General features: G+C 48.0%; 1 protein-coding gene across 2 annotated transcripts; it reads right to left on the bottom strand.

Annotated features, from left to right (window-relative positions):
* Positions 1-773: 773 nt before the first annotated feature.
* Tef (TEF transcription factor, PAR bZIP family member) lies at positions 774-25,502 on the bottom strand. Of its 2 annotated transcripts, none has more exons than XM_028790002.1 (4): positions 25,289-25,502; positions 12,190-12,507; positions 6,398-6,618; positions 774-4,149 (listed from the first exon to the last, which is right to left on the bottom strand). In XM_028790002.1, the coding sequence occupies exons 1-4, from the start codon at positions 25,389-25,391 to the stop codon at positions 3,934-3,936; spliced, it is 858 nt and encodes a 285-aa protein (XP_028645835.1). In that variant the 5' UTR covers positions 25,392-25,502; the 3' UTR covers positions 774-3,933. The 2 variants fall into 2 exon arrangements, with proteins under 2 accessions (XP_028645835.1, XP_028645834.1); XM_028790001.1 differs by lacking the exon at positions 25,289-25,502 and adding an exon at positions 15,906-16,212.
* Between the last annotated feature and the right edge of the window lie 1,121 nt (positions 25,503-26,623).

Genomic DNA, 26,623 nt, shown 5'->3' with positions numbered 1-26,623 from the left:
AAGTTCAAGGGCAGCCAGGGCTACACAAAGAAACACTGACTTGAAAAACAAAGAGTTCTTAGTGCTTTTGCAGAGGACCTGAGCTCTGTTCCCAGCACCCAGTTCAGGCAGCTCACAACCACCTGTAACTGCAGTTACAAAGGATCCATTGCCTCTAGAGGTCTCCACGGGCCCCCTCACTCATGCATATATCCACATACAGACATCTATATATAATTAAAAGTTACATATTGATTTAAAAATGCAGCACCTATTACATGGAAGGCTGAGGCAGGATTGTGAGTTTCTTAGTGTTTAACTGGTGGGACAGATTTTTTTGGCTGTCCTAGAACTCACTCTGTAGGCCAGGCTGGCCTCGAGATCTTGAACTCAGAGGTCAGCCTCCACAGTGCTGGGATTAATGGCATGTTCCACCACTGCCTACCTGGCTTAAATTTATGCTGTTAATCCATCCTTTTTTTTTTTTTAAACCATAGTTGCCATCAAGTGTTTCCGTCCCTGGTCTTTTTCCTGGTTGTATCACAGTCTGCTCAAACTACCTTTGCTCTGATATGTGTCCTCCCTTCTCAAGAACAACAGGGTAGGAATTACTTTGATTTGACAGGTGAAGAAACTGAGGTACAGAGGAGTTAGGAGACATGGTCAAGGTATCTTGATGGTGTGGACAGAGGTGTTGCCTGGGATTCCAAAGAGATGAGGTTTTCTGGCTTGGTTCTCATGCCAACATATGAAGAGAGGAAATAAAGGGAATAACAGAAAAGACCACTGCCAAATTCTCGTCTCAAAATATTTAATTTTGTTTGAAAAGGACACATTCCCAACTTCCCTCCCTACCACATCACTCTGGCCCACCAGCAGTGACACACTCGCACAGGCACACACACACGTAAGGCCAATGGGCTGCTGTCTGCTTCCACCTCTGCAGTGAGGACAAAGGGGTCTTCTCCTGGCCTCTTACCCCCAGCAAAGGCAGGGAGAAGGGTTGCTGGAATGTGGCTCCCAGGAAGATGCAGAGCCCACACTCACAATCACATGCACTTAGAAAAATAAAACCAAGTGGTGCTCTGGCATCCAACACCAAGACAGCAATCTCTACCTGGAAATCATCTTTGCCTTTTTCTAGAAAAATTTATTGCACTTAATTAACAGATGTTAAAGAAGCTGTGGGTGGGGCTTTGCCCTGGAAACCAAGAGCTCCACTTACAGGCCCCTCTTACAAGGAGCATACCTTTCAGGGCCCCTGGAAAGCCTCCTATCTGCCCCCAGGCTGGAGGACTGTAGAAGCTGCCCTAGTGGAAAGCAGACCACAGCACCAGCTCAGCAGGGAGTGTGGACCAAGGGTTAGGGTCACTGTCTAGTGCTGTCCCCAACCAAAGAAGTCAGACCCTCTTGACTTAGCCTTTGGCCCAAGGGTAAGGTGACTGAGGCAGGTCCTCCACAGGCGGGTCTTTCCGAAAGCTTGTAGTTCTTTATCTAGACATCTCGAGAGTGGACATTCCTGCAGGGTTCTAACTCATTCCGGTATCTCTTCTGAGGCTGCCATAGCTGGGACAGGATGTTTAGGAAGTGAGAACACTTCTCATCATAAGACAAACCCATGGAAAGCCAAATAGAAGTTGGCTTCTGGAACCTGGTATTCCTTAGAATTCAAAGATCCAAGCACCAGAGCTTCAAGCTTCAGTTGTCAGCTCCTAGAGGGAGTCAGGAGGCTTCCACAGCAAGACAAACAGCAGAGATCAACTCTTTGTGTGCGGCTTTGGATCCTAAGGCCAACAGAAGAGCCGAGCTTACGTGAACACTTCTTTTCTGAGATGTCAACCTCCAGGCATGCCCCTTCCAGTTTGTTTCCCTGTCGCTTTTCATTCAAAAGGCTTCTCCAAGAGGCAAGCAGACACGGTTTCTGTAAGTACTTTAGGAGGAGCCAGAACCACCTCCCTACTTCTGGAAGGAAAGGAGGGCACCACAGGCAGAAGGGGGACCAAGGGGAGACAATAAGCCCCATCCACCCACTAGGGTCAGAAGACAGATGGCATCCAGAGATAAGTATCCATTCCTTAAAACTAAAACTTAAAAAACACAAACCTTACATTTTCTACCAAAGAAAACAAAGAGGTTTTCAGCTCAAGGCTTGTCCACCAGTAACAAAATGAGGACTGCCTCTGGGTGAACAGCCAACCCAGAGAAGAGTGCTGGGTGGGTGGGAGGCAGGCAGCCCGGGCAGGACACTGACATGCTGGGTGCTACTGCCCTTTGTGGTTACAACAGAGACAAGTGTGCACACGGTTCCTAGAGAACCACAGGGTCAAAGTCAGGGACCTAGTAGGAGGGAGACCTCTTTTAGCCTTGGGGACCTTTGTCAAGTTCCCCAGAGAGGTGGTGTGCAGGTCCCAGAAGGGGCAGGGCTGGCTGCAGTCCATGGCCAGTAGACAGTCTGCCCTGCTCTTAACATTATGAAAAGTCTTAAAAGATTGGGGCCCCAAACTAAGCCACCATTTAAAATAAAGCCAGTGTTAAGTATAATAAAGCACCCTCATCACTTCTGTCTCCTTCACACAGGCTGCCCGCCCTGAGCAAATAAACACACCCTCCTGGAGAGTGCCCTAACTGACCCACATGAGCAGAGGGTTCCATGATTTCCAATCCTGCCAAATAGAAAAATGCAGCTGTGAGGCAGGGGGAGCCAAAGCTGCAAGAATCATTCTACCCCATGGTCAGACCTGTGTGGGCACCCTCTGACTCCAGAGGGATTGCAGGCCAGTGGCAATGTCTTCAGAGCCTGCTGTCCCATGAGAGCTGTACTGTAATTTCAGCAATTACAACTCAGAAGGTGGCCTGCTGATACTCATGAAGAGGGATTCTAATCTATGAAGTGATAGGCCCTCTTCTGCCTTCAGAGAGACTGGATTCTAGCCTGGGTACACTGGTGAGCCACAGCAAGGGTTCCATGGAACCCTTCCGAGGGTTCCCCTCGGTCTGGTGCCCACAACAGGAGACTGGAGGCCAGTTTCCTAAACACCATGCAGAAGTGGTACCCTGGGGCCAGGAAGCTCAAGCTTCCTAGGTGATGGGTTCTCTTTTTAAACCTAAGATCTGAGAAGGGATACTGGGTGAAAATAATCAGAGATCAGGCTAGCGGAAGTTAGGAGCCTCCAGAGTGGCCCAGAGATACAAAGGTGCTGGAATTAGAACCCAGAGACCAGCCATCCTGGGAATTTCTCTTCCATAGCAAGTGGGATGCAGAGGAAACTGATTCCAGGGCTTTGTCAGGTCTGAGAGCCACAAGATAAAAGTTGGAGCTAAGAATGGTTGGGTGCATTTCTACTGAAATTCTCCAACCCCACCCTAATTCCAGGCTATGCACAGACCCCACTTCTGTGGCCCACCACCCTGTATACACTAACAGAGTATTAGCATGTCCTGGCTCTGAGACAGATGGGAATGAGTGTTTCTCTCAAAGATTTTTTTTTGGGGAGGGTGAGGTACATGACAGACACACCCCAAGTGGAAATGCACCTGCTACCTGAGACAACATTAGGGTGACAATAATCATGACTCATTCTGTAGACAGCCCTTGTCAGTCCAGACTGGAGACTGAGGGGAAGGCTGGGAAAGCCTGAGCACTCTGTACAGGAGAACCTGGACTCCAAAAGGCCCCTTCTGATTCAGCTGGAGCATCCAACAAGAGAGACTTGGGCCATTTCCCCGTCTACGTAGATTAGCTCGTGTTCCCCATCAGAGAGGATCCTGGTCCCCTGGGGAAGTCACCACCTGTGCTGGCCATGTTATAATGAAGCTGAGACGTGAATGCTCCTAGAGCAGGTACGCCACCATGTGCCCAGGAAGAGTCCTAAGTCTCCACACGAGTGAGTGGGGTCCAGGAAGGCCCAGGCAGGTCTGAGGTGCAGGCAGTGCCCTGCGGGGCAAGGGCACAGGTTACAAGGGCCCGTACTTGGTCTCATACTTGGACACGATGGTCTTGCACTTGCCCACCTCCTTGCGAAGCTCAGCAACCTCCGTCCGCAGGGCTGTGTTCTCCTTCTCCAGGAACGCTGCCCGGATGGTGATCTGATTCTCCTTCAGGCGCCTGGCATCCCGGGAGCGTTTAGCTGCCACATTGTTCTTCTTACGTCTTGTCCAGTACTTTTCATCCTGTGGGAAAGTGTCCTCTGTGGGGGTCTGGCATTCTCCCAAAGAGAACTTAATCTTTCCTTCCCATCCCCAAATCTTCACCTCCCCGACACACAGTTCAATGCTGTGGTAAGAACTCAAGATCCAGCTGGGCAGTGGTGGCGCATGCCTTTAATCCCAGCACTTGGGAGGCAGAGGCAGGCAGATTTCTGAGTTCGAGAGTTTGAGGCTAGCCTGGTCTACAGAGTGAATTCCAGGACAACCAGGGCTACACAGAGAAACCCTGTCTTGAACCCCCCCCCCAAAAAAAAATAACTCAAGATCCTAGAGAAGGAATACTGTGGGACACTGCCTGTCTTCAAGGGGCAGCTGCACACGAAGCCCAGTTCTGCGTTGACAGGCATTGTACAGCTGTGTGCTCAGCCTTTGATTTCTTTAGGCATACTGGTGGTGGTTAACATCTCTTTCTCCTCCCTCTCTCTCTCTCTCTCTCTTTTCCTTTTCCTTTTCTTTTCTTTCTTTCTTTTTCTTTTTCTTTTTTTTTTTGACAGTCAGGTTGGTGTTCTCGAGCGCTCTCTCTCCTCCCCGCCTCCTTTGAGGTAGATTTTTTCTGTGTAGCCCTGGCTATCCTGGAACTCACTCTGTAGCCCAGGCTGGCCTTAAACTCTCAGCAATCTATCTACCTCTACTACCCAAATGCTGGGATTAAAACTGTGTGCCACCACATCACGCTTAGTACTGGTTAAAAGTCAACAATTTAGGTGCAGTTTAGTGCCCTGAGATCAAATCTGACTTTACAAGACCATGCAAGAGACAGAGGGGGAACAAAGCGAGAGTAGGCGCATGCCCTGCAGTGCTTATGTGGACGTTAGTGGATAACTTTGGGTGTTGGTCCTCATTGTCCATCTAACGTGAGAGAGAGTCCCTTTGTTGTTCAGTGCTGTGTTTGGCAGGATAGGTAACCCAGAGCTTCCAGCAATTTTCTTACCCCTGCCTCTCATCTCCTGATAAGAACACTGAATGATAGCAGCACAGTGCCTGTCACAACTTTGAAGTGGCTTCTTAGGATTTGAACTTAGGTCCTCATGTTTTTGTGGCAAATGCTTTAACCACTAAGCCAGCATTTCTCAACCTGTGGATCATGACCCCTTTTGGGAACAAAACAATCCTTTCACAGAACTCGTATTTAGATCATCCAAAACCAGATATCTGCATTACAATTTATTTATTTTGTTTTTTGAGGCAGGGTTTCTTAGTGTAGCCCTTGCTGTCCTAGAACTAGCTCTGCAGACCAGGCCGGCCTCAAATTCACAGACAGCCACCTGCCTTTGCCTCCCAATTACTAGGATTAAAGGGAAGCACCACCACTGAGATACATTACAATTCAAAACAGTAGCAAAATTACAGTAGTAAAGTAGCAACAAAAATACCAACATGAGGCCGGGCAGTGGTGGCGCACGCCTTTAATCCCAGCACTTGGGAGGCAGAGGCAGGCGGATTTCTGAGTTCGAGGCCAGCCTGGTCTACAGAGTGAGTTCCAGGACAGCCAGGGCTACACAGAGAAACCTTGTCTCAAAAAAACCAAACCAAAACCAAAACAAAAATACCAACATGAGGAGCTGTATTAAAGGGCCACAGCATTAGGAAGGTAGAGAACCACTGCTCTAAGCCATCTCCTCAGCCCTACAAGGTGTCTTTTGTCCTTTAAAACTGTCCAATTTCACTTTCTATGGCCTGGGAACTTCTCATACTAGGGAGGTGGAACACTAAAACATCCAGTAGCCCTGGGAAGAAGGGAAGTGTCAGAGTAATTAGGACCCAAGCCACACCTGAGCACTCTTTCCCTTCATATTACTGCTGATGTGGCTTCTAGCAGACAACTCCTGTCTAAGTGGTGTCCACAGTAGGAAGGGTTCTCCACATAAAATCACATATGAGGAAGCACAGGCCTACTCCAGTTTTCTTTCCCTCCCTCTCTTTTTGCTTTCACAAGAGTCTCTGTGTAGCCCTGGAATTCAGAGATCTGCCTGCCTCTGCCCCCCAAGTGCTGGAGTTAAAGTTGTGTGCCCCATGCTCAGGTTCTCTCTCTCTTTGAAGTGCTAGAGATGGAGCTGTGGACCTCATGTGTCCCAGGCAAGCACTGCACAGCTGGCACAACTGAGCGATGCCACTGAGGTGTGCCAGTGAGCTGCACTACTGAGATATGCCACAGCTTTCCCTTGACTCTTGAACCACTGTTGTTCCTTTAATAAAGGACACTGGGTGTTACCTTCTGCTCATCAGGGACAAAGACTTTCTTGGCTTTTTTGATCATGGGCTGGGGCTTCAGGTCTTCCTCTGCAAACTTGTGCTTCCGAGGGTTGAAAAGCTCCCCACCTGGGACACTGGAGAGGACCAGGTCAGCAGGGTCAGGATTGAAGTTCACATCAACCTCCACACAGTTGGGGTCGATGGGACTTGGTGTCTCCCTCTCTTTTTCCAAGGACGATTCTGAAAGACAGACAGACGATCTAGAAACATCTCACTGGACAGAAGGACCATATCACTGCACCATATAACTTGGAGGCAGCACAGACCACTGCCACTTAGAAGAAAACCACACCACCAGCTTCAAAGACAGACAGATACATGTGGGTCAATTCCTAAGATGACTTTGTCTTTTTTGTGTATGCTATGGATCAGACCCAGGGCTTCATACATGCTAAGCATGTGTTCAACCACTGACCCATGAACTCTTCTGTTTAGGAACAGAACACACCAAAGGAAACAGAGGTCCCCCAAATGGAAGGGATTTTCTAAGTATTTTGTTTCCTGAAGAAATGGGAAGTAAAACACTGAATCATGACAGCCTTTAACCTCCTGTGTCTCAAGTTGAACAGGGTGAGAACACAGGCTGAGAGGCTGACAACAGCTTATATTAGGAGTCTCCTACCACACCCCCAACACCAGTCACTGTGCTCGTTCAGTTACAGCTCTGAAAGGAAATGAATGTTAACTCTGATTTTACAGAAAAGGATACCAAGGTTCAGAGAAATGCAATTGGCTTTCCAGAATCCCACAGGTAATTAACTAAACTAAAATGTAAATCTTGGCCTGGCTGACTCTGGTTCTTCCTGTTCCATATGGCTGCTGTTTTGAAGGTAAACATTGGGTTAATGTCAACTTTAGAGTTCAAAGGTTGTGTGTTAAGAGCTGTTTTAAAAGAAAACTGAACCTCTGGCCTACATGTTCAATATTGCCAATGTGAGTACAAAAATATTCAGCCAATAGATCGTTACTGAATACAAACTACGTCCCTGGTACTGTCCTGGCAGTATAACAGAAAGGTTAAAGCCATGGTTTTGTTTTTTTTTTTTGTTTTGTTTTGTTTTGTTTGTTTGGTCTTTTTTTGAGACAGGGTTTCTCTGTGTAGCCCTGGCTGTCCTGGAACTCACTTTGTAGACCAGGCTGGCCTCAAACTCAGAAATCTGCCTGCCTCTGCCTCCCAAGTGCTGGGATTAAAGGCATGTGCCACCACTGCCTGAAAGCCATGGTTTTTAACAGGAGGCAATTTTGCCCTGTAGGAGATATCTGGCCACATCAGGACTCCAGGGTGAAACTGGCACAATGTGTATAGAAGCCTAAAGGTTACTACATACAGTGCAACAAAAAAAGAGGCCAAAATTAAAGCCCAAGCATTAAAGCTAGCGTGTGTGTGCTCACTCTTGCGCGCTCTCTCTCTCTCTCTCTCTCTCTCTCTCTCTCTCTCTCTCTCTCCCTCTTTCACACACACACACACACACACACACACACACACACACAGGCACCCCAAATTATCTGCCCTGTTCATGACATAATTGTGACATGATCAAATTTAGGTTTTCACCTGGATCAGGTTGGGTGTGATCAACCACTGACCCATGAACTCTTCTGTTTAGGAACAGAACACACCAAATGAAACAGAGGTCCCCCAAATGGAAGGGATTTTCTAAGTATTTTGTTTCCTGAAGAAATGGGAAGTAAAACACTGAATCATGACAGCCTTTAACCTCCTGTGTCTCAAGTTGAACAACAGGGTGAGAACACAGGCTGAGAGGCTGACAACAGCTTATATCAGGAGTCTCCTACCACACTCCCTACAGAAGATTCTGCCTCACCTCTCTCAAAAAAAGTGCACATATGTGATATCCATGTTTGTGAGTCCTGGAGCTCGGTGGTTAAGAACACTCACTCCTCTTGCACAGGACCTGATTAGAGTTTCTATCATCCGAATAGCAGCTCACAGCTGCCTGTAACTCAAGTTCCAGGGGATCAAACACACTTTTCTGGCCTCTGTGGGCACTTTATACACCATACACATACATACAAAAAGTAAATAATGTTGGGCATGGTGGAGTACACCTTTAATCCCAGCACTCAGGAGGCAGAGGTAGGTGGATCTCTGAGTCTGAGGCCAGCCTGGTATACACAGTGAGTTCCATGGTCCTTCAACGGCAGAATGTGACAACAGCCGTGTGCTCACATGGCATTAGTCACCAATGGGAACTGGCAAACCTCCCCTACAGTGACAAGACGACCTTTACAAAACACTGTATAAAGGAGGTCAGACACAAAACACACATACTACTGATGCTTTTTCTACAAAGTAAGTGGAAAAAATAAAGGTTTTTAGTTTCATATCTACCTTCCTATGTAGCTCAGGCTGGCCTGATTTTATGGCAATCCTCCTGTCTTAGTTTCTTGAGTACTGAGATCACAGGTATAAGTAAACATACCCAGCTTCTAGTATGTTCTGTGAAACTATTTTAGCTTTTGACAAGTTCTCACTATTGTATAGTTCTGTATGTTCTAGAACTCACTCTGTAGACCAGGATAGCCTCAAACTCACAGAGACCTGCCTGCTTTTGTCTCCCAAGTGCTGGAATTAAGTGTGTGCCACCATGCCCAGCATGTTAGGTTACCATTAAGACAATAAAATGCCCACATAATTTATATGTATATTATAAAACTACATAAAGTTATAAATGTAAGGGTAGTGATGCAATGAATTTACAATATTATTATATGTGCATGTATGGTGCTGGCAATTAAACCTGGGACCCCCAAACGCAAGGAAAACACTTGACTATTGCATTGCATCCTCTGCTCACACTTTGTACATTTATTTGTGTACGTGTGTGAGCGGGTGCATGCACATGCCTGTGTGCACATGTACCATTGTACAATTATGGAGGTCTGAGGACAATTTGGAGAAGTCAGTTCTCTCCTACAAGGTCTTCAGGCTTGATGGCAAGCATCCTTACTGATCTTGGTGACCCTGACCCTTGCTGACTAGGTCTCTGATGACTGTCCTAGAATTCAGTCTATGTAGTTCAGGCTAGCCTAGAACTCATTTTATAAACAAGGCTGACCTCAAGTTGTGACACTCTTCTCTCTCTGCTTCCTGAGTCCTGGGAACCCACTTGTAAGATTTAAAAACAAAACAGAGGACAGTTCTATTGATAAGAAGCTCAGCTATTAACAAATGTAATCTCTGGTGATAAAAATAGTGATTACCTTTGAGAAGCCAACTGCCCGGCATCACGGGCAGTCATGGATACCAGCAGTTCTGTATCCTGATTTGGACATCACTGACCTGGGTGGTCACCCCGTGAGGATCCACCGAGCTGTACACTTGTACACACTTCATTAAAAATATCTCCTTAGGCTGGGCATGGTGTCACATGCCTTTATTACCAGCTCTCAGGAGGCAGAGGCAGGCAGATCTCTGTGATTTACTGTCAATTCCACACGTAAAGCATTTAAATATTGTTTAATGTGTAGACATGAGTGGATGTATATGTCAAGGTCAGAGTTTAATGTTGGGTGTCTTTCTCAATCACTCCACCTTTTTTTAACCGTTTACTCACTTTTATTTCTATGTGCATCTGCACACATATCATACAGCATGTTTGAAGGCCAGAGGACAACTTCCAAGAGTTGTTTCTCTTCTTCCACTGTGTGGGTCCTGGGCTGAGCTGTCCTGATTATACATACAGTGGACCCAAGTTTGAGTCCCACCGCCCCATTAGACTTCATGGAAAATTCCTTTTTCTGCTGAGCCATCTTGCCAGTCCACTCTTCCATATTTTTTGAGACAGGGTCTCTCTCTGAACCTGACTTGTCTCTGCAGACTGGCTGGCCAGCCAGTGTCTCACCCCAGCAGTGTCATGACCACATGGTGCTAAGATTCTGAATTGTTTGAATGATTTACTGACTTACTACTAAGCCATCTCTCTGTTTTTTTTTCCTTTTTTAGGTTTATTTACGTGTATGTTCTACTTCCATGCATGTGTGTACACCACGTGCAGGACTGTTGAATCCTTTGGAACTGGTGTTATAAATGGTTGTGAGATACGATATGGGTGTTGGAACCAAACTCAGATCCTCTGCAGAAACACTAAGTAATCTTAATGGCTGAGCCATCTCTCCAACCCATTTCCTTTGTCTTTAATTTTTATTTAACTAATTAAAATTTATTTTTGTAGTGCTGAGAAAGAAACCCAAGCAAGGTTTTTTAAAAAAAATATTTATTTTATGTCTATGCATGTTTGACTGTATACCACATGCATACCTGTTACCCAAAGAGGCCAGAAGTGGGTGTTAGATCCCCTGGACTAGATAGCTGCATATAGTTGTAAGCCACCATGTATGTGCTGGGAATCCAAACCTGGGTCCTCTGGAAGACAACCAACACTCTGAAGTGCTGAGCCATCTATCCAGTCTGGAACCCAAGGTTGTATGCATGCTAAGCAAGGCCTCTGCCACTGAATTACATCTCCAGCCCCTTTTTAATTTTTTGAGATAAGGTCTCACTATGTTATTTAGACTAGCTTTAAACTTGTGATCCTCCTGTCTCAGTCTTCTGTGTAATAAGGATTACAGGTATATTACAGGGGCTGCAGAGATACAGTGGCTAAAACTATGTGCTGCTTTTGTAGTTAACCTGAGTTCAGTTCCCAGCATCCACGTGTTAGCCCTCATAATTAAAAATAATAAATCTAAAAGGATGTTTTAGATACATAGTAAAATGCTCTACCAGTGATATACACTCTAACTTCTTACTTTTTATATTTTATTTGAAAGATTTCCCTTTTAAAAAGTTAAACAGAAACAACCATGAGAGCTTTGTAGTGTGGGTCCCAGGAAATACCTGCCATCATGTCTTTAAGGCTACAGAAACATTGCAAGGCTTCTGAACAGGGGGACAAATCTTCCCCAGTGGTTTTTTATGTTTAGATATGAAAGCAAATAAACTAAAACAAAAACAACAAAAACAACCCCCTCTCCCCAAAAAACCCCAAACCAAAAAACAATCCCTAAGACAAAACAGTCTTTGGCTCTGTAGACCAGGCTGGCCTCGAACTCAGAAATCCGCCTGCCTCTGCCTCCCAAGTGCTGAGATTAAAGGTGTGCGCCACCACTGCCCAGTGGGGTTGTTTTTGTTTTATTGTAAAGCAGTGGGAATATCATTTGTGTTAGTGTTTGAGCAGGACCTGCCTATGCAGATGAGCATCTTGGATTCAAATGCTACTTCAGTTCCTTCCAGCTGGGTGACTTGGGCAAGTTTCTTACTTCTCTGTGCCTCAGTTTCCTCATCTACAGAACAGGGATAACAGCACAACTAATCTTGTAAGATTGTTTTGATGACTTTTTGTTAAGCCAGGCATAGAATAAGTCCTAAGTCAGAATGACAGTAACAGGGCTGTTTAAAAGTGTTGCCTAAACCTCCCAAGAATCTGTGGCCAAAATACAGCATCAAATGCATAGTGGGATTTCTCTGGCAGAGCTGCAGCCTAGGAACTCATTCCAGCATCCTGAACAGTGCCCCAACAGAGGAAGACCAACTGCTGCCAGGGTGACTGTTTTAGCCCCAGTCTTATAGACAATACTCAAGAGTGGGGAACAGAGGGCTCTTCTAGTCTGCAGCCCCCCAGGACCTGCTTCAGAAAAGGGGCACACAGGAGTGTGGACAGCAGAACTCAGTGGGAAGTGGGCTCCTTAGATGAGACAGGTGGGCCTACCCAAAAGCCTGTCACCAACCTGTGCTGGACACGGTTTCCGAGGGCTGAAAGATGGCAGTAGAGGAAGATGGTGGAGATGCCGTGGAAGAGCTGGCAGACTCCTTCCCTTCAAGCTCTGCCACAGGCAGCAGCAGGTTCTGGGCCAGGTGGGTGGGGCTGGCAGGGATGCCATTCTCCAGCAGGAACTCATCCAGGTCCATGTACTCTAGGTGGAAAGACTCGCCATCGTAGGGGATGGTCTTGTCCCAGATGGGTGGCATGAGGGAGGCAGAGACGGCCATGGTACTGGCTGCTGCTGACTCGTCTTCCTCCAGCTTTTCCTTCCCCTTTTCCTTATCTGCAAACAAAATCTATGATGAGACACCATACAAGATAGTAACTTATCCCATGATGAGGATAGTGAGCCTTGGAGAAGACCTATCTTTCTCAGAGGCCTGTTTCCATCCAAACCCTATATACGTTTCAAGAGCACATCCTGTCTTCTCATTGTACCCTGGTGCTTGAACCAGGCAGGCTGGTCTCCTTAAGGAGTGGTACTACATTCTCTTCTGTGTCTGGTCTTTGTGACATGCTAGCTGCATACTCTGAGGCATGAGGTGGTCCCAGAGTTAATACAAAACAGACTGTGGGCAGACATCTATAGGAGAGACTATGAGGAAGGCAGTGGTGCTTCTGACCTTTATTGATATCTTAGTGTAGAAAGGGCTGAGATCCTCAAACCAATAACTTGTAGGTTCCCCTGTCCTGTTCCCTGCAGTTAGGTTTCTCCACAGCAACCCAGAGCTGCTACTCACTAGTTGTGGGACATGTGACTAGATCCATGTTACTTAACCTGAGTCTTGGTATGTTCTCTGTCACCTATTTTGTGAAGAGCAGAGACAGCACGTGAAAGTGACTATTACCGAGTACACAGTACACAGTACACATTATTTATTGCTATGAGCTCACCGAGGGCAGGGACTGTGTTGGATTCAGTTCCAGCTTTCAGAGGTCAACAAAGAGGCTAAGCAGTGGCTATGGGAACCTGTGTAATACCTGGAGAACGTTGGACTTTCAGACAGATTGGCTTCAGGTGACTGCAATGAGAGGCTCTGGAGCTCTTTTCAGAGCGACCAGTTTAAAAGGCTTTATCCCTGAATAAGCAGAAAAGACTGGAGGCAGGTTTCCTGGGAGGATAGAGAAGGGAGGAGCTGAAGAAGAAAGACTGTTTCTATTCAAAGCAAAGCTAATCAATTAGTGAAGACCAAATCCCCCATGTCTTAGTCAAAAGGTTATGCACATGGATAGCCAAGGGAGGGCGAGTAAGAGAAAAACCATAGAGAACTGTACGAGAAGAGAAGGAAGTCAGAGTGAGGAGGAGGCTCAGCAGAGAAGCGAGAGGTAAATCGCGACACACAATGGGCTTTCCAGTGAAGGAGACAACTCTAAACTCTGGATTCAGAAGTAAAAAAAGAGAGACATCAAATATTATTATGTAGGAGAAAAAGCAGTCATGCTTGGGTCCCAAGACCAGACATCCAAAAGGCAGCCTATGAGTCCAAGAACAATGACCAGACCCTGTGAGGTGGAGGCTCTCACAAGCAGCTTATAATATGATTTAACATGAATTCTCATGACAGCCTTTTTAATTTAATTTTTTTAAAGCCAGGCTTTGATTTAAAAACAACTGGGAGGCAACAAAACTCCCAGGCTGTGGGCTGAGTGGGCCAGATGGCCTCTGTGCTCATCTCTCTGAGTCCACATTCTGTTCAGAAACAACTGGACCAGTCGGGTGGGGTCACTTGGGATCAAAAGAAGTAAAAGAAGGGAGGAGATAAAAAACAGTTTTACAGAAGGACAAGCAACAGGAAGGTCCACATTTTGTCTGACCAAAGCAATTAAAACAATTTTTTTTATTTTCTTGTTTTCTGAGATAGGATCATAAAACCCAGAGTGACTTCAAAGTTGATGTGCATCAGAGTATGATCTTGAACTAGTGATCCCCCTGCCTCTATCTCTCCAGTACTGGGACTGCAAGCAAGCACCACTATAGTCAGTCAGGCTATTTTAGTTCAGTGTTTGTAAGGTTAAGTTTTAAATTAATTTCAAAAGATAAATGACTGAGGAGTCCAGGACTTAAATCACAGGGACTGACACTAGTGGTTGTCACTTTTTTTTTCTGGTTTTTCAAGACAGGGTTTCTCTGTGTAGCCCTGGCTGTCCTGGAACTCACTCTGTAGACCAGGCTGGCCTTGAACTCAGAAATCCACCTGCCTCTGCCTCCCAAGTGCTGGGATTAAAGGCATGTGCCACCACTGCCCAGCTGGTTGTCACTTTCATACAACAGAAAGAACATCAATCCAAGAGCTAGCAGGCCCACCCATGTGACCTTGAGAAACATCTATGCCTCTCAAGAGTCTCAACTTTCCTCACCTACAAAGTGGAGACAATAACACAAACAAGGTAAGACTATGTCAAAATGCTCTGTGAGTATGTGAAAATGTAAGGCTACTCTCTGGTAAGCTTAAGCAAGAGCTGCCAGCTATGAACATCAGCCCTTGCAGTTTGTCTTAACTCAGATCTAGAGCAAAGCATCACCTTCATACAAACAAAAGGGTTTGTGCACACGAGGTCCTGAGACAGGAGGAGAGAATCTAGCCTCACCTGATGAACAGAAGCTATTTATAACGCAACAGTGACAACCATAAGCACAGCAGCCCCGGAACACACCCAAGAAAAGAAAAATGGCATTTTAGAAAGAAGAATGAGTTCCCCAGTTCAGGCAATCCACAAAAAGCCAATTCCTTCCTGGATACCCTAATTAAGCTGAGCTCTTGAAAATCTGAAGACCAGACTGAAAGCACACCTCCATGGACCTAAAACCCCACAATAGGTGGCAGTCCTGCTGCTCTTCCACGCCAAATACTCAGGCCAAGTCTGTTTTCCACAGAAGGCCCCAGGGACCCTTGTGGCCTAGGCAATTCGATGAAGCCTGGTCCTGCTCTTGTGATCCCCATCAATCAACCAGGAGGACCTCAGTAGTCACATTCTATCCCTCATCACAGCCCTCCTTTGCCCGTCCTTCAGCCCCTTAATTTTTTTTTTTTTAATAAAACCAGGCTCTGAATTAAAAAAACAAAAAACAAAAAACAAAAAAACCCAACTGGGAGACATTACCGACCCTGATTTCAAACCGCCTCCTCCATCTGCACCTCAGCAGCGTCCCAGGGATGCATTTCCAGTAAAGCATCACAGTGGACCTGCTCAGTGTCCACTAGTAGACAGGAAGAATCGTCCTCCTCCAGGACGGGCCAAAGACATACAAAGGCCATCTGCTACACTGATCAGGGCCTCTCAAACTTTGGTGGTGAACTCTGCACCCATGAGGGTGCAGTGAAGTGCTTCTTAAAATACAGGTTCTGTCTCAGGATCCGCAGACTATGTGAGGCCCAGAAACCCGCATTTTAAGGCAAGCAGCATCCTAGGGATGCAGGCAGCCCCGCTGGAGCCCCATCTAAGCGGCTGTTTCGTTGCAAAGTTCTGTTGACCCGTCCTTTCCAGATCATTCCCTGACTTTTTCTCTGGGCTAGAGGCCTAGTCCAGCAGGGACCCCCCACCCAGTCATCTTGGGGCCCGCATAACCCCACTCCACTGGACCGCTTCACCCTGACCTCTGACCGGGCCCGCCCCGCCCCCACAAGGCCCCGCCCTTACAGAAACCCCGCCCCCAGACACGCGCGAGCCGCCCCCCCTCACCGAGGCGCGTCTCGCGCGGGGGGTTCTCCATCAGCTTCTTCAGGACCAGAGGGAAGGAGCCCGACAGGCCCCGTTCTCCAGCTGCACGCCCCGGGCCCGGCCCCGCCTGAGGCTCCACAGGCGGCTTCTTCCCGCCGCCCGCGTCGGACATCGTGCCCTGCGCCCCACTCGTGCGCCTCGCCTCCCCCGCCCGCACCCCGAGATGGGCCGGAGCGGCTCGACCCGCCGCAGCTGCTGACAGGGGCAGCACTGCGCAGACGCGCTACCGCACCCCCGCCTCTCTCCATCCGCACCCCTCCCGCGGACTGGTTCCGTCTCATTCATTATTCATAAGGCCAGGCCAGCGGTCCCGGAGCGTGGCTTCCGATTGGTGTGCTCGACGTGAGGGCGGGCACAGCTCTTCAAACTGGGATTGGCTGTGGGAACCAAACGATGTAGACACGTGCTGGACCAGGTGAGGAGTATCGCTCCGCCCTCCAGGGAGCATCGGGGCCTTCTGTGGAGCACCCCGGGTTTTTTTTTTTTTTCCTTTTTGGTCAGTCGCGTCCCCTTCGCCACCACTTTCGTACTACATGTTTCCTCCCAGTCCATCTCAGCCTCCTTTTCATCCTTCCCTCAGAGAAGCCACCTCAGAGGAAGGCGGAGCTGGGCCCGACGGGCCAGTCCCGGGGGTCACGTGGAGCGGCAGCAGAGTTGAGCCTTGCGGGGCGGGGCAGTGAGAGAAAGGCGCACTGCAGCCAATGGGACAAAGGGGCGGGGCCGGCGCGATTGCACGAGGCTCTGCACGTGCGGCTGCGGCGCGGAGGGGCGGGGCGGGGCGGAGAGGGGCGGGGCTGGCTCTGGCCTGGGCCTGGCCGGGGCTGGTCTGTTCCGTTGTTTGGCGGACTCTGCCCGGGGTAAGGGGACTGGGACGTGGGTGCCCAGCCAGCGCTCCTCCCACGCTCCCCTCGAGGTTAGCAGAGGGCAGGCGGGTTCCAAGCTCCGCCGCTCTAGCGGGTGTCAGGTTGCCCACTGATTTAGAGATTTGGAGCAGGCGTGGTTGCAGAATAAACACTAGTACGGAGAGCGCATTCTTGGGACCTATCCACGAATCAGGGTCGGGACAGACTTCCTTACTACTAGCTGCTGGCTTGTGACCTTGGGAATATCCAGTTCCTCCACTGGAGCCCATTTCCTCAGTCTTAAAATTCAACATTGAACTAGAGTCTTCACAATTCGGGGCGCCTCCGAATTTCCCTCTCTTAAAATTAAAAAGCAAAACAAAACATACTTCCTGGGTTCCTTAGGAAACCTGTGAGCTGTGAAGGGGTGTACAAACCATCAAGATGGCTCGCAGAACTTTGTACCTCTTTGCAGTACAAGTCATACTCGGCTTCAAGCCCAGACAATACTAGACGCTCTGGGATTAAGCTCCCAGAGGGGCAGGGACTTGGCTTGTTTATCCTCTGTCCCTCCCATGGCTCCCTGCCTTCGAAGGAGGAGCTGAGTCTGACTGAAAGGCAGTCTGTGGTTCATGCGGTAGGTACAGAACACCGCAATAGACAGCTAGAAGTGCATGGAATGAGAATTGTGTTAGGGCCTGAGGAAAAAGAAATTTAGCTTAGTAGGCCCAAAGGAAGAGATTAAAGGACATTGAGTTAGCCATCGGAATAGGATGATGGACTCTGAATCCAAAATACAAGTTTTTGTCATGTTGATGGTCTTCGAGGAGAAAGCAGGATTTAGCCTATGGTGTTCCCATGCAACTATGTTTCCTATTTTAATCAAAATTGATGGATATAAATCCAGTGTGGAAGAACGAAACTGCACAGAAAACACAGGCGTTTCAGAACTATTAGGAGGAATTTTGTGTGTCTCTAGGATATCTTTAGGAGAAACTGACCTAGAGGTTTTTAGAAATAAATTTAAAAGAGCAACACCAAGGAAATGAAGCAACATATGAAACTCTAGAAAAGGAAAGCTGGGTGAACAAGATGGCTTATGCGGTAAAGGTGACTGCTGCCAAGTCTGACAACTAGAGTTTAATTGCTGGGTACCATATGATGGCAGGGGGGACTAAATAAAAAATTGTCTACAGACCTCCATGAGCACAATAATTCCTGTATACACACACACACACACACACACACACACACACAAATGTAACATAATATTTTTTAAAAGAAGTAGAAATCTCCAAGTGGTTTGCTTCTAGAGGAACTGGCTAGACTAGACTGAAGTGTACATTTTCTTTTCTTTTTTTTTTTTTTTTTGGTATTTTTTGAGACAGGGTTTCTCTATGTAGTCCTGGCTGTCCTGGAACTCACTCTGTAGACCAGGCTGGCCTCGAACTCGGAAATCTGCCTGCCTCTGCCTCCCAAGTGCTGGAATTAAAGGCGTGTGCCACCACCGCCCGGCCATGAAGTGTACATTTTCATGGCTAACTCTTACACTGTTGAGAAGGGGAACAGTTCCTAGTGTGGCAGAGCAGGATTGATAAAGGAAGGGTGGCATCTTACCTGTCTATAATGAAGGTGACACGTGAGGAGAAGTGAAGATTCCCACTCCTGCTCTCATCCTCTCTCCCTCCCCTTCACCCTCTTTTCCCTTACCCTCCCTTTCTACTGAGCTGTAGCTACCCACAAATGGATGATGGATCACCAACCTGGAGTGCGTCACCTAAGCAAGGAACTAGGATGCAGGAAGGTAACAGGCCCACACTTTAAAAATTGATCTAGCTTTGAGTCTCTTCTCTAACAACACTTCAGAGTTCCCCCTGGATAATCAAAAGGTGGACATTACAAGTCCTGAAGAAACAACACTCCAGGCTTGTTCCCTCTAGTGCTTCTTTGAAGCTGTGGGGGATTGCCACAGTCAACACCATCCTGAAGACAGGGACATTTCTTTCTCTTCTTTCTCCAGCTGATCTCAAGAACCCCAGCTGCCTTTTCTGCTGTTGTCTCCTGTCATTGCCATGGTGATAGCTGTGACCTTGCCTCTTCTCAGGGTAGAGGAGGAAGTGTTATGAGAAGGAATTTGCTAATTGCCATACTGTGAAAGCCCTATAGAGAAATAGACTCCCTCATAGGAACATGTTAGTACCTGGTTAAACTTTAAAAGTATGTGGCAGCTGGGTGTGGTAGTGCACACTTTTAATCCCAACACTTGGGAGGCAGAGGCAGGCAGATCTCTGTGAGTTCCAGGCCAGCCTGGCCTACAGAGTGAGTTCCAGGACAGCCAGGGCTACATAGTGAGACCCTATCTTTAAAGAAAGAAAAGTATGATGTGGCAGCATATTATTCTGTATCAATACATTTTTTGAGTTTTTGTTTGTTTGAGACGGGGTGTCCTGGATCCCAGGTTGCCTTCAGACTTGATATGTAGATGCGGATGGCTTTGAATTTATGTCCTTCTGCCACCATTTCCTGTGTGCTAGGATCATAGCCATGCACCCCCAGCACCAATTTATGGAGTTCAAGCCCAAACTCTCTGCATGCTAGGCAAGTACTCTACTAACTGAGGTGTATCACTAGTCTCTAATAATAGTTCTCTCTCTCTCTCTCTCTCTTTTTTTTTTTTTTGGTTTTTCGAGACAGGGTTTCTCTGTATAGCCCTGGCTGCCCTGGAACTCACTCTGTAGACCAGGCTGGCCTCGAACTCAGAAATCCACCTGCCTCTGCCTCCCAAGTGCTGGGATTAAAGGCGTGCACCACCACCACCGCCCGGCCTCTAATAATAGTTCTTAATTAATCACTTATTTAGTGCATGCATATGTGCCCGCACACACAGGTCATAGTAAACATTTGAAGGCTAGAGGGTAACTTTTGGAAGTCGGATCTCCTTTCACCATGGTTCCAAGGAATTAAACTTAGATTGTCAAGGTTAGTGGTAAGTGCTTTGTCCTAGTGAGCCATCTTGCTGGTCAATTATAGTGAGTTTTTTTGGTTTTTAGTGAGGGTGGGTTTGAGACAGGATCTCATTGTGTAGCTCTGCACTGGCCTGGGATTCACTATTTGTAGACTAGACTATCCTCAGACTCACAAAGATCCATCTACCTCTGCCTCTCAAGTGCCAGGATTAAAAGAATTGCTGTGCCAGGCCAATAATAGTTTTTCAGTACAATGCCTGCCTCAGGATGTCTGGAGCAGCTGTGACTCTGGCCTTGAGAGCAGACCTGAGGAGACCTTCCTCTGAGCCAATGACCTGCTTATAGCACTGTGCAAATGGCTTCTAAGCCTCAGCCATTTTCCTCTGGGAAGCAGATGGAGAATCCTCCTGAGTAGAGAGGGGGCTGTGGAGATTATCTGTGATAAGCACTGGCAGGTACCTACCTACGTAATATGTGAGATGGATGGGTAGGCACTCACCCAGCCTCTTCCTTCCATTCAGGATGGGTTGGTTGAGGAGTTGTTTTGTGTGTGATGATATGGATAGGCTATAGAGGTTAAACCAGAGCCAGAATGAGGTGAGAAATGTTATTTACCAGAACAGGAAGAGTTTTAGGTTCTGTTCTTTTCAGCCAGAAACCTGCTGAACAACCCAAGTTAGAAAGTCCATGAATAAAGTATATGCTGAGCAAATGATTTTCATTAGCATTGACCGTACAGTGAACTTGACCACTTAGCACCTAGAAGGACTGACAAATGGTACAGTAACCTGGGATGTGCAAAAGCAGGCCTCTGTTAAGGCTTCTATTGAGTTCTAGAAAGACAACACTTGGTGTCCCAATACTAAAGGTTGGCAAGTACAATGCTTTGTTCAGGGTAGCAATAAATACTTGTTGGCTTGCTTTCTCTGTTTGGTGTTGGTAAGAAGGTTAAAACTTTTCAGAGCCAAGTCTTATACATTTAGAGTGTTATTAATATGAACTAGCAGTTACGTGTTTGATTTACGGTGGAATCTGGAAGAACAAGCACTAGGCATTCTTTGGCAAGTCCCCAGCACCAGCCTTGCCAGCAACTCTCTTTTGTAGCCCACATACCTGTGGCTGAGAAACTGTGGCTCTGTGCTTTGTACTTTGGTCTGAATGTGTTCTAGGGTAGAAGTGGTGGGTGGGGCCTTTTTTAAAATTCTTGCCTCTCCCTTCAGTATTCTTAAGAGTCTGCCCCAACAGTACCATGACTATGGAGAACAACCTTCCCCCACCCAACCAGCCTGGGCAGTGTGTGACACCACCTGACAGCTTGGTTTCCCTAGCTGAAGTTCTGTTGGTGATACAGAAATAGGTGCAGGCTATAGGGCCAAACTACTGAGGTCTTAGCCCTGGGATCTTTCCAACCATACTACATGCACACTCTTCCCCAAGCATCACTTTCTGTAGCGCCAATGGCCTTTTGTTCTGCAGACAGTGGCCTTTGAGGTACTTTCCCTACACCCTGAAAGTTCTTCATGTAGTTAGCTCTGCCTCATTTTCTAGTTTTAGCTTAAGTGTCTCCCCTTGGAAAGGCCAGTTGGACCCATAATTGCTATCTTTCCTCATTGGGTTCCCAGTTCTAGTTAAGCAAGGACAATGTTTTATCATCCACACCTGAGCCATAAGCATAGAAAATGCTCACTAAGCTATAATGAATAACTAGATGACCAAGAAATACCACATGGTTTCAGAGACCAGGGAATTCCATGGATAGACATGAGCCTGGAAGCAGGAGCTGGGTGACCTCATTGAAAAGTATGTGGCCCTCCCATTCTAGATCATCAGTGTTCTCACTAGAGAATGGACACCCAGACTCCCTTGCAATGGTGCTGCACACAGTGATGGAGGAATGGTTGGTACATGTTCCTGAGTATGGCTGAGAGACTCAGGTCATTCCTTTAGGAGCCTTACTTGGGGTTTGGCCAGATACAAAGCCACCTGGAACGGTGCCTCTTGACACTGCCATCAGTGTCTAGCATTTGATGAAGATGAATTTTTCATGTTTCTAATGTGGGTAGGGTGTGACAGAGGACAAGGTCCTGGCCTAAGGCAGAAGAAAAGGAAAAGGGCTATTCCACCTATTTACCCTGAGGTAGCCAGGCTCTGAGTTCATTTTTCACTAAAAGAATGGGGAAGATGCACTACTTAGCAGTCTGAAATGAGGAGTAAATTATGCAATATATCCAGCTTGTAGAAGGCCCTGTGTCATTTCCTCCCTCCTGAGCAAGCGCCATGCTTTCTCTCATTTCCCAGGCTGTGTGAGTCCTTATACTGGTCTCATAAGACCAAGTTTGGGTCAGCTCAGGCTTCATGGAGTCCATCCTCTGCCTGTTTACTTCAGTTCACCAAGGGGACTGGAGTGAGCCCCTTCCCCTTTCCCCTTTTGTTGTAGCCCAGCAAATAACCACAAGACTCTGCCTCTTGTACTATAGCAGAGTTGTTTGGTTTGGTGTGTGGTTGATGGAATCATGCCCCAGGAATCTCACTATGCACTTCCAAGGAAACAGCCCTGTGTGTGCACAATCTCATAACATCCAGTTCTTTAAAGGGAGCTGAACATAAGGAAATGAGGGTCAAGTTGCCAATGTAAGCAGGAAGGAAACAAGGGTCAGATTATAGGTAGAAAGAGCGGAAACCTCTGGGCATTAGAACCAGAGGTCACATCCTGACCCTGATTTGAAGGCTTTGCTTCTTATGGCCTTGTCCAGAAGTGCCCCTTTTTGCCAAGTCTGACTTTAAAGCATGTCAGGCTTCTGTAAGTAGAGGCCTGGATAAATGGAGAAGATAGAAAGGTAGATGGGGTGCCACTGCACAGTCAAGCCCCTGTGGATGAGGGAAGTAGAAGTCAGGATCTTTCAAGAAGCTGAAGAAGAACAAAGCAGGAGATAGGGTGAACACTGAAAGCGAATCCTTGGGAAAAGTACAAGGGCAGAGACGGGAAGCATGAGTTTTATAGGCTCACAGACGGAGGTGAGAAACTGAGTCAGAGGTTGCCAAATGGTGTAGGGAAGCTGGTTGAATTCTGGTTCAGAGTAAGGGCCACGAGGAAACCAAGGGAGTCTCCAGTCTGGTCAGTACTGACCAGGAATCTACCTACTTGGGGACCAGAGAGAGGCAGAAGTTTACACAGGCTGCAGCAGGCCCTGGAGCTGCCTGAGGAGCTCCATGTAGATCATGGGAAGTGTCTTTGAACTAGAAAACAGAGCACACAGCGGTGGGAGAGCATTCTTGAGGGCACACCTGGAATTTCTCACACTCTGCATCACTCACTTCTGAAATTCTTTCCCGCTGGAACTTAGCTACACCCTGCATGTGACTTGGCTGTGCTGCAGAGTATCTGGGCTAGGGGAAGAAAAGGCAAAGGAAGGATTCTGCAGAGTCTTCCAGGAGAAACCCACTTCTTGCATGGAGATGAAAGGCAGAGTGGTGGGAAATGGGTAGGGAAAAATCCAATGGAAACTTGTAAAGTCCTTACAGAGGAATGCTGAGTCTTCTGGCTCAGTGTGGTGGACGTGCACTCGCTCAGGCAGACATTTAAGTGCTTTGGAAGGTCTGGGAGCTTTGGGGAGTAGTGACTGTAGGTAGGGAGTAGTAATATGAGTTGAGGCTTTGTGACATAGTTGGCTCCTCCACCACTTTCCCCTCGATTTTTTTCCAAGTTAGCCACAGCTGCTGTCAGTCCTGTGGGATGGCTTGTTCTGATTTTCAATGAAGTGCCACATGGAGTAACAGGTTGTCCAAGACTCAGGCCTAAGACCCAGCTATACTGGGCTAACTAGTCCTCAGGCAGAGGATTACCAAATATTGGCAAAGCTCTGCCTGAAACCTTGGGCAAGTCCCCTAAGTGCTGGACCCTGGCTGCCCTCATATGAGGCATGGGGAATTTTAGCTTTCACAGGGTCTGCATACCATCTAGGAGCCAGTAATGAACAGTTTCGACCACATTTCAAAGCATTGTTAGTCTCATGCAAAGAGCAGTGCTCTGAGTCAATCTCCTTTGCCTCCTTTGTCATCTGGAGCTGACCTTGTCTGCGGAGCAGTAGGCATCTTGGGACAGCTGGGTGGGGTCATGAGGCTGCTGCATCATCTCCCTAGTACCTGCAGGACTGGAAGGGATCTACTCTACATTTGAAGTCTCTTCCACCCAGAGATGCCAGAAGGCTCTCTGTGGCCTGTTTGTGGGTATGCAGCAGCCTAGCTGAGGCTCATCTAACTGTCAGAGGTCTTTCCCAGGGATGTAGACAGGGGCTTCTCCCACTGAGCAGCTGACTTCCTTTGTGCAATTAGACACAGGAACACCAGGAGGGCATGTAAATGCCTCAGTATTAGATGCCCCAGGCTGTGGTCTAAAGGGATTGGGTCCAAAGATCCACAAAAGGCCTTGGAGGTCCCTGTCATGAGCTTTGGGGAAACCCACTACCTCAGACATTTCCCAGGATCAAAGCTCTGCCTTCCCAGAGCTAACAAAATTAAGCCCATTCCTGGCTCCAGAGGGTGAAAGGAATGCAGGGACTGTCCTTTTGGCTCTTAAGTTTGGAGAGCCCTGCAGGAAGAAGTCCAGTTGTGGGGGGGTGCAGGGGAACACTATCTATGGTAATGAGATATATCAGATGGCAGCATAGAATGAGGCAGATGCCTGAAAAAAGGCCCCAAAAGAACACCCTGACCTCCTGTCACCTTCCTGTCACCCCTGGCAGCATAGACAGGCGGTCTCCTCTAAAAGCAATGGCAGGACTGGTGGCACAGCACTATAGCAAAGCTTGTGTTTAGCGTTCAGAAGGCCTGGGGTTGATCCCCAGTACAGCAAGAACATTTTTGATAAAGGTAGTAAGAACTGGTTGAGCCTGGGAGATTTGGCGACATAAATGTCAGGAGAGAGTACCCTAAATTAGTTCCCCAACTCCCCAAAGCACTTAACTTTTCCAGGAAAGACTTGTAAGGTACCTGGTACTAGCTGCCCAAGCCACCCCCCCCTCCACACCCGCTGCCACTCACTCTGTTCTGCTTGTCCCTAGCCCCGGGGTTGCCTGTGGTATCCTAGGAACGTGGGGCTTGTGGTCCTGTTACATAATCAGCTTCTATCCCATCCATGAGTTCAGCCCTCCAGCAGCGAGCAAGTGGTGAGCAGAGAGCCTTTTCTCCAGCCGCAGCTGCTGCCCAAATCTACCGGCTCTGCCACTCCTCTGCTCACCCCCAACGTGCAGAGGGAGGGAGCTTAAGAAGCAATCAGCTTCCAGTTGGACTCCTCCAGGCACTGTAGTCCATCCTTGCCCCACGTGAGCACAGCACCTGTCAGTAGCTGCACACTGGCCATGGCACCCAAAGCCAGCAGGCACAGGGGCAGCCCCAGAGTTGGTGTGGCATCCACATACATCCTGGGGTCCTTCTCTGCATTGCAGCCTTTCCTACCCATCTTGCTACTGTCCCTGTGCCTGCTTCCACCCCTTAAGCACTTAGGCACCTTGCCAATATAGACCACTTGTGTTCCTACCTGCCTTCTTCTCTGACCAAGGCAAAGAATGCTCCAGCAGGGACTTGAGGACCTCAGGCATGTCCATGGCAGGGGCCACTCCAATCTGGTTGCAGCTTGACATGGCCCAGCAGGAGGTGCTTGCTCCGGAGTTTAGAAGCAGCTGGAGAGGCAGGGGCTGCTGGGGAGCCACAGGCTAGGGAGGCAGGCGGGGTGTGAGCCTGAGGCAGCCAATGGGCAGCCCCAGCCCCAGCCCGCCTGTCCACCCCCAGCTCGGCCACCTGCCAGCTATGGCAGCAGCCAGGCCTTCCCTTCTAGCTGCTTGGCAGGGCGGACCTGGCCTTGTGCCAGCTGCAGCACGTGGAGCCACAGCGCCAATCCTCTGACAGAGAACCCGGCCTGTTATCTAACTTTGCAAAGGGAAGTTCTCCCCCAGTCTGGGAGCCATAACCAGGGCTGCCAGATGAGAACGGTGAGCAGAGCTCCACGCCCACAGCAAGTGAGCACAGGCACTTACTTACAGGGAGCTGAGGGGTGGGGGAGGCCTGGAAGCCCAGGTTCAGTGGAGAGCAGGGCACACCATGCAAATCAACCTGGGCTGGAATCAGAGGTAGCTGGAAGAAAGAAGGATGATAGACGAGACCAGCATCCCAGGCAGCTGAGCACAAAAGATGCTGTAATAGCACTATGCATGTGGTTCACATGGCAGCTTGCAAGTCTCAAGGGGTTGGGGATGTTTGAATGTATATGTGCCGTGCACATGAGTCTTGCAAGGTGTGTATGCGTACATGTGGGGTGCATAGCTGGGGCTTTATACTATCTGTCCACCTTGAAGCCTGCTCTCCAAGTCTGGTCTCTCAGACAGGGAAGAAGAGAAAAATAGGTCCCTAGGGTGGTTGTCAAGGTAGACACTACTGAAACGAGACAGCCCTGCTGACTTGATTCAGGCTTTCCCTGAGTGACAAACCTCGCTTGCCCATCACTGAGGCTTATGTGGCTGCTGGCCACCTGCCACAGGCCCTTCCTTTTTCCCACAGGTGCACTGTGATCCACAGGACGTTGACTGTGTATGGGTGAAGTCACACAGTTGCACTTGCATGTCCTCATTTTTCCAAGAGTGGAGCCAGAGAGGTCAGACTTAGGCAGAGGTGTCAGGCTGAAGCCAGAAACTGATTCTGGAGCTCAACTTCAAAACTGAACACAGTAACTTCCGTTAGGCTTGCTTCTGTAAGCTCCTGGTTTTCTGTCCTGTGTCTGATCTCACAGCGATCCATGGCTGTTTTCCCAAATCACATCTTACACAGAGCTGGAAATGCTCCCCAACATCTGCTGCCCCAGGTCTTTAGCGTATTCTTT

The sequence above is a fragment of the Grammomys surdaster genome, unplaced genomic scaffold, assembly GCF_004785775.1.
Source record: "Grammomys surdaster isolate TR1022 unplaced genomic scaffold, NIH_TR_1.0 125852, whole genome shotgun sequence".
In the NCBI taxonomy this organism is placed as follows: Eukaryota; Metazoa; Chordata; class Mammalia; order Rodentia; family Muridae; genus Grammomys; species Grammomys surdaster.
This window is presented reverse-complemented; position numbering and strand designations above follow the sequence as displayed.